This window comes from Sinocyclocheilus anshuiensis, unplaced genomic scaffold, assembly GCF_001515605.1.
Source record: "Sinocyclocheilus anshuiensis isolate Anshui unplaced genomic scaffold, SAMN03320099.WGS_v1.1 scaffold962, whole genome shotgun sequence".
NCBI classification, from domain to species: Eukaryota; Metazoa; Chordata; class Actinopteri; order Cypriniformes; family Cyprinidae; genus Sinocyclocheilus; species Sinocyclocheilus anshuiensis.
In genome coordinates this window covers 1,120,579-1,128,856 of record NW_015537985.1, presented here as the reverse complement: position 1 = coordinate 1,128,856, position 8,278 = coordinate 1,120,579, and the positions used below count along the sequence as shown (strand labels likewise).

Genomic DNA, 8,278 nt, shown 5'->3' with positions numbered 1-8,278 from the left:
GTACGAGACTTGAACCCGCAACCTTTGGGTTACGAGTCCAACTCTCTAACCATTAGGCCAAGACTTCCCCCATTGGTCATTATGAATGCAGTGGGTAATCAGAGACGTTCAGATGAGTCACAGCTGAAACGCGGTGTTTTGTTCACTTGCTCGCTGACGATAAATGCTGTTCTTCTGAACTTTCTATTCATCAAAGAAACCTGATACAATTCTACTCAGCTGTTTTCAACATAATAATAATAATAAATGTTTTTTTGAGCAGCAAATCAGAATATTTGAATGATTTCTGAAGGATCATGTGACTGGAGTAATGATGCTAAAAATTCAGCTTTGAAATCGCAGAATAAATTACATTTTAAAAATATATTCAAATAGAAAACAGTTATTTTAAATAGTAAAAATATTTCACAATATTACTGCTTTTGCTGTATTTTGGATCAAATAAATGCAGGCTTGGTGAGCAGAAGAGAATTCTTTAAAAAACATAAAAAATCCTACTGTTCAAAAAAATTTACTAGTATAGTGTGTGTGTGTATATATATATATATATATATATCTCGAAGTGGTGATGGGCCACCTGGACCAAAAAATGCCATGGCCGATTTTTTGTCCCAGTCCAGCCCTGGTTTGATTCATGAAGTTGAATTCATGAAGTGATAAAATGTATACCTTGAGTGCAGTGCTTTGCTTTGGATAAAAACCTCTACTAAATGCATAATTGTTAACTGCGAAACAGAGCAACATTCAGTCCATTAACTGTTAGGAGTGCAGATATCATTGTTTTGTGATGTAACGTTTTAGCGTAAGCAATGCCAAACTCCAAAAGAGCTCAGTTAACTATATCTGAGATTCAATGACACTTGCAAATTTGCCGTGTGCCACAGAACAATAATGGAGTGACTGTTTGCACAGCTTGTAACATTTTCTGATCCCACTTTCTCTATTGATAAAACGGCCAAATATTTAAAAAGTACTTTTTTAGTATTTACCTGATCAAGTTCCTGTTTACATGCTACCTGTTTGTTGGACTCTCATGTTGCTTTTAAATCTTGTTGGCTAATGCAAGCATGGGCTGCTTCATCTACCTTAAATGTCTGCAGTCAATTCTCTGGATGCTTCTTCAACATCCCTCTGTTTCATTTTCTTTTAATCAACACAAAGTGTCGCCTTCATTGCTATTACATTTGGTGTTCTGTAGGATAATTCACGTCATTTCTCTACAGTTGTAGCTCCAAAAGGAGTGTGGTGAAAGCACATTGACATTTACTCTGTGAGACTGTGTTAAAACATATAACCCACTCAACCTCTGTCAGCCTAAAAACTTTCTTACCTTCATTTCTTTTGTACTGATGGTTGGCCAGAACCTGCAATTACAGCCTTGCTCCTAGAAAACATCAAATTGATAAAAAGTTTCTGTCTAATGGATTCCACCTCCATTTCAAAAATCATTTTATATTTTCAAAGTGTATTTTAAATTGGTGGAATTATTTCAACATCTAACATCATTTTATTCATATGCATTCATCCAGAGCCCATTCTGTGACCTGGAACCCACACAAGATGATGGGCGTCCCACTGCAATGCTCAACCATTCTAGTGAAGAGGAAGGTGAGCTGAGAATAACGAGATATAAAATGTGAAAAAAAAAATCATATAGTAAAAAAATATATATATATTTTGTATGTTTTACTGCTCTGAAGAAGCTGAATAACATAAATTTACTTAACATATATAGGTGAATTTACACAAATTGATTTTGTTCAGAAGGACATGCCCTTGATGGTTAGTATTGTGCCTCAGTGTCAGTAGTATCAGCCTTTTGTGATGGTTGTATTTTTCCCTCAATTTCCCTGAGTGACACAGTTGGATCTCAATATCAATCTCTGAACGCAAATGATGCAGACTGCAAAGCATGCAAGACAGTCACGTCTAGGAATCAAGGTTTTGTCAAGAACAGTGGGCAGCTTTACTGCTCAGGACAAACCAGGAATTCATACACATCACAACAGGCTGCAAGGAGTCATTGATTCTTGAGGAGGTATTGAAAACCAAGGCTATGTAATGTAAAGGCCATGTGTTGTTCTCAGGGCCTCCTGCAGGAATGTAATCAGCTGTGTGCCGAGTATCTCTTCCAACCTGACAAGCACTATGATGTGTCCTACGACACTGGGGACAAAAGCATTCAGTGTGGACGGCACGTAGATGTCTTCAAACTGTGGCTCATGTGGAAGGCAAAGGTTTGACAGACAATCTCCCTATTCAAACTAAATGTGCTTTCAACCACCATCAGAAATGTGATCTGGAAAATGACAATTTTATTTTTTATTTTATATAACCATATGTGACCCTGGACCACAAAACCAGTCATAAGGGTCAATTTTTCGAAATTGAGATTTATGCATCATCTGAAAGCTGAATAAAGAAGCTTTCCATTGATGTACAGTTCAATATATAGGACAATATTTGGCCGAGATACAACTATTTGAAAATCTGGAATCTGAGGGTGCAAAAAAAAAATCAAAATATTGAGAAAATCGCCTTTAAAGTTATCCAAATGAAGTTCTTAGCAATGCATGTTACTAATCAAAAATTAAGTTTTGATATATTTACAGTAGGAAATTTTCAAAATATCTTCATGGAACTTGATCTTTACTTAATGTCCTAATGATTTTTGGCATAAAAGAAAAATCAATAATTTTGACCCATACAATGTATTTTTGGCTATTGCTACAAATATACCCCAGCGACTTAAGAGGTCTTGTGGTCCAGGATCACATATTCTATTATTCTTTTCTGTGAGTGAGCCTTTGGTTTCATCTACTTTTAAAATGTTTATTTCACTTCTGCATTTTTAAGACTGATTCAAAGATTTCAAAGATTTAAATATGACAAAATGACACACACACACACACACACACACACACAAAACTAAACCTTGAAGCACAACCGTCCAAAAACACTTTTTTTTTTTTTTTTTCTTATAGAGAAAGCAAATATTAAATAAATTCTTTATAGGGTTCTGAGGGTTTTGAAGCACAGATCAACCACTGCCTGGAAAATGCAGAGTATCTTTACTACAAACTGAAGAGGAGAACAGACTTTCAGCTTGTCTTCAAAGGAAAGGTAAGTTTCATGTTTCTGTACATTTTCAGCATATTTTAAGATGAAAATTGCTTAATAATTCGAAAAGTTGTTAGAGCTCATGGTGAAGTTTGGTTCCCTGTGCATTACATAAATCATCGCTTTATGATTTAATATATTTCACATATTATTTCAGCCCGAACACAGTAATGTCTGCTTTTGGTATCTCCCAAAACGACTGCAAAGCATTCTTCCAAGCCCAGAGCGAGACAGAGAACTTCATATGGTGAGTCAAGAAATGGAGCCTTTTCATTTCTTAATTAACCAGTAAATTTAGGAAGACAGTTTATCTGCTTGTAAGCTGACATTATGAATTCCCACAGGTGGCTCCAAAAATCAAGACAAAGATGATGGAGGAAGGATTCACAATGATTGGCTATCAACCTCTGGAAGACAAAGTGAATTTCTTCCGTTGTGTTTTCTCCAACCCAGCCACTCAGAGGGAGGACGTGGACTTTCTAATACATGAAATCGTTCGTCTGGGCTGTGATCTGTGAAAATCTTTCTTATAAAAATCACAGGATAAATATTTATTTATTTATAGCCTTCTTTCTTCATACACCTGATTCCAGTTATCAGTACATATACAGCATTGTGAGCTAAAGAATTTAAAGCTTTCTATCTTTGAACATTTTTTATATTAGCAATTATTAATAATTTATTCTTCATCTAGGTGAAGTGTGCTATATGTGATCTCCTTTACAAATCCTGTAGCTTTTGACTAATGAACATCGGAACTAAATTATAAATGAGGTTTGAAAGACATTAGTGGAGCCACATTGACCAAAGGGAATAGATGATCACATGCTGATTTTCATTAAACCAACATGTTGCTTAGAGATGAGTCATTCCTTATATACCGTGACTAAATGGCACCTGCTCTTTATCAAGATGAACAAATAAAGTGCATTTCGAAGGGAAAGAATTACTCAGGTCTTTGCTCATTTGTTTTGCAGTATACTAGTGCCTCCTGCTGGTAGGATCTACTAATGGCTGGAGCTACTAAATTAATAACTTAATTATGAGATTGTGAGATACTGAACACTGTAGAAGAGTCAAATATTCATGATAACGTTCATTTAAAAAAAACATATTTTCAAATCGAGCACATTTTTGGTCTCTGTATGTCTGAATTTGTTTGCAGCTTGTTGGTTTTCATGCTTCACTCTTTGTTCTACATGAGAGGAATTTTGCGTGAAAGTGATTTTACACATTTATTTATTTATTTGTAGCCTATACCACCTGCTGTTCAAGCTCCATTAGTAATAACATGATATAGCATGCAGGTCCCTCTGAATTTAGGTTTCTTATTGCAGCACAAGCCGTCAGCAGGGATTAATTTGTCTTCTAGCCCACAACTGACAGTTAAGATTGAAAATCAGTCAGAACAGATTTTTTTTTTTTTTTACCCTTTTTATCCCAAGCTCTTTGTCCTGGCAATATTTTTTATCCATATATTTCCCAAATATATATTTCAAAAGCAGATGACAACATCCTTGTGCAGAGCATAAGAGGATTTGTAAGCGTGTGTGACTGTGAAGATGGATTGTGTCAGTGTTGTGTGTTAATGGCCTGTTAAAGGCCCCTTTGGATAGGTGATTTACTAAAGTTAGAGAAGAAACCGACATGTGGACAACACCATCAATCATGTACAGTGCTGCCTGGCACTTTGCATGATTTCAGCAAATGCGTGCAGTTCTGTAGCATGTTGACATATGCAGGCCAAGGTAAATGAGGTGTGCTCTTTTGGCATTAAGCAGAGCTCTAAATATGGATACTGACAAAATAACATGCCAACAAAAAAAACTGCTGGAACGCCACACCCATATTTTCTTATGAAACATTTAATTTTTAAAGCAATGTGATTAATAAAAAGTTCTTCCTCCTTTTGCTGCTGTAACAGCTGTCACTCTTCTACATACACACATTTATTCATTTAGCAGATGTTTTTATCCAAAACAAAGCCCTTCCACTATATGTGCAAGCAAAGTCTTTGAAGTACACTCAAAAAGAAAAAAAAATCTACTGTAATGTACTGTATTAATATGATGGAATTTTCTGTGTTGATTTTTTAGGGTGATTTTTTTGGTGTTTTACTTGTATTTTGAATTTGCACTGCATTACATTATGTTTCTGAGTTGGCGGAAATGTCTGTAAAATTAATGGATAATGTACCTTTTCTGCATGTAGCTTTTTCACATTTCTGAGTTTGAAATGTGGAATTAAATGTAGCAGTCTATGGAAGTACACATGGAAGCCCATTTCCACGCAAGAAAAAATGTTTAATTATTACATAGAAAGCTGAAATTGATGAATGAGAAACAGTCATACAAAGTCAAAGTCACATTTTGACTTTTTATGTCATAATTAGTTTGTCATAATTGACTTGTATAATGTTTATTTGTCTCATAATTTCAACTTTTTGTCATGATGATTTTATCTCATTACTGGTTTTGTCATAATTTCTACTTTTTATGTCATAGTGACTTTTGTCTCAATTTTAACTATCATATCTTCCTCAGCTGCATTAGAAACACCATTGCAGCTAAGGTGACTATTTTTTGCAATTTAATTCCAGAGTAAAACTACACAAAGTATAGTGTTATAAATGCACATTTAAAAAAATAAAATAATAACTCTGCTAGATTTATTTAATTGTTGTGGAATGGCATCATCACAGTCATGCTGGAACAGAAAAGGTACAGCATGTTCTGCTGTAAATGTTTGGCTAAGGAGACAGCATGACTGTATGCTTGAGTTTATGCAGCTGTGGTAAAAGGGTGTAGCTGAATCAGTCAAACCTGTTAATTAAGAGTACAACATGTACAATGTGAGTACTGTCATTTGCTTGTCATTTGTACAGGGGTGTGAAGTAACGAATTACAAATACGCACGTTACAGTAATTAAGTAGTTTTTATCAGGGACAAGTACTTTTACTCTACTCACACTACATTTTTTGGAAGGTAATGGTACTTTTACTTGAGTATATTTTTTCAGTACTCTTTCCACCACTGCATTTGTAACAAGATTTTTGTCTTTCATATCATATCACATGATGTTATCATATCAGATCATATCAGGTCTATTCATAATTTAACTTGGACTATAAGATCACAATTTAAAAGCATAGCAGAATGGATTTACTATATACGACCTTGATGGAAAAACTGATCATTCATAATCATTTGTGAGTCTTCAATACAGTTTGGTTTAGGGGTTGCACAGACTAATTGACCAGTCGACTTGACTTTAATGCCCTGCCATGACGCTTTAAGCTTGACGTTGACTAGTCACTGATCCTATATAGGGCACAACAGAATAAGAAATTACGCTCAGTTTACAAACAGTTAAAATGACAAATAAATGCATACTCCGAATGCACTCCACAGTGTGATAAGACTTTCAATGTTAAAGTGCAAATTAACACCTGACCTCTTGTGGGTTTTGTAAGAAATTATAGTCTGCCTCGACCAAACTTCCACTCTAAATAAACTATTCTCCTTTCTCTACAAAGAGCTTAATTATCATAGAGATAATTCTTTCCAATCTCAATAATATGTAAATAGTATCTCCTGAACGTTACTTCGTCAATCGTCACCTATAGCGTGGGAGCGGCAGTAGGCCATCAAGAACCATCTGCTGACCAAAAGGGTACTTGAATATAATTGCTAGGGATTCTAGATAATCCTATCACCTGAACATTTGGTTGTTTCCACCTGAAAGACTATCAAAGACGTGGGAACGGAAGGCTATCACTTTCATTGTTATCCGCAATTTACATTTAAGACGAAACTTCATTTACATGCGGGAAGATGAAGCGGGAAGAATAGAGTATAAAATGTTTGAGCTTAGGATGTTCGTGGTTCATTCTGACTCCGTTGAACCCAAGGTAGCCTACTACATGTAGGCCTACTTTGTCACTGATATGCTGCAATAAACATCTTCATCGAGATCTTCATCGTCCTCATCATTTTTCTTACAGTTTGCTACTGTTACAATTAAAAATCGTAGAAGGGTAAAACATGCCAGGCAGACATTGTATGATGTAGGCCTAAGCAACTAGCAGCTACAACAAATAAAATTGATAATGGGTGTGTTAGATTTATAGTGTACGAATAATCAAGCATTGACAATAATCAGTTGTATTGGCGGCACCGAGGGGCCCCCAAATAAAATTCTGCTTAAGGCCCCATAAAGGCTGGGCTGGCCCGGCACACAGAATCATTCAGTAGTGCGGAAACGTATTGTCAACACTGTCCTGTGATTTCTCGATAAAATAGCTCAGAAACTGAAAAGTTCTATAGCATATATTTCTTAGTAGCCTAACTGAAACCCACAGCTTCACTATTATTAAAGAGACACTGCCAGGTGGAATTAATCACACATGCAATCGCTCTCTCACTGCATTCATATAAATGTAATCTTTACTGTGCTATTTTATCTGTATATGATTTAAAACGAGCAGAAATCTGTGAGAAATAAAACGACCCAAAGACAAAAGAACTGATAAAAATGAGCTGTTACAGGAGCAATTAATAGCCACGTGGGCAGCACTGTGCACAAAATGTCCAAATCTCAGCTCAAGGTTCAGGCTTATTTGTTCATTAGTGACGTCATCAGCAACTAGTCGACATCGACTCGACTTTCATCATATAAATGTCGCCTTTAAAAAATCTGAAGTCGTTCAACCCCAGTTTGTGTAGTGACTGATTTGTCCCAAAATTGTAAAAGCATCAATCCACATCACAATGCGAAACAATAAATTGCATACAACAGAGATGTGTGCTCTTTTTATAGCATTCCAAGAACAATAGGTGGAAAAAAAGCAAAAATACTGTCATCAATCAAGTGTGATGGGTGGTGTGGACAGCTTTTGATGCAGATGGGTGAGCCTCACTGCGCCAGAGCTTATCTCACATTTGGATATCAATGTACAAATGTGGTATTCAGAAAATTATTATTACTTAGATCAAAGGCTATAGAAAACCCTTAAAGGGACTTTGCTTAGATGTACATGTATTAATCTAATTTAATGTCCAACAAGTTACTGATAACATCATTAATTATGTCTGGGGAAAATGCATCTGTGATGCATATACCATTAACAAATTAGGGGCCAGTAAGATTTTTTTAAGT

At 35.6% G+C, this 8,278-nt stretch overlaps 1 protein-coding gene across 1 annotated transcript in view; it reads left to right on the top strand.

The window, feature by feature from the left end:
* Window positions 1-3,727, top strand: part of gad3 (glutamate decarboxylase 3) — a 10,052-nt gene extending 6,325 nt beyond the window's left edge. Inside the window, exons 11-15 of the mRNA XM_016468288.1 lie at window positions 1,530-1,608; window positions 2,088-2,237; window positions 3,016-3,123; window positions 3,278-3,367; window positions 3,465-3,727. Coding sequence (XP_016323774.1) covers window positions 1,530-1,608; window positions 2,088-2,237; window positions 3,016-3,123; window positions 3,278-3,367; window positions 3,465-3,638 — 601 coding nt within the window. The 3' untranslated portion in view covers window positions 3,639-3,727. The remainder of the gene's footprint in view (window positions 1-1,529; window positions 1,609-2,087; window positions 2,238-3,015; window positions 3,124-3,277; window positions 3,368-3,464) is intronic.
* Window positions 3,728-8,278: the final 4,551 nt, after the last annotated feature.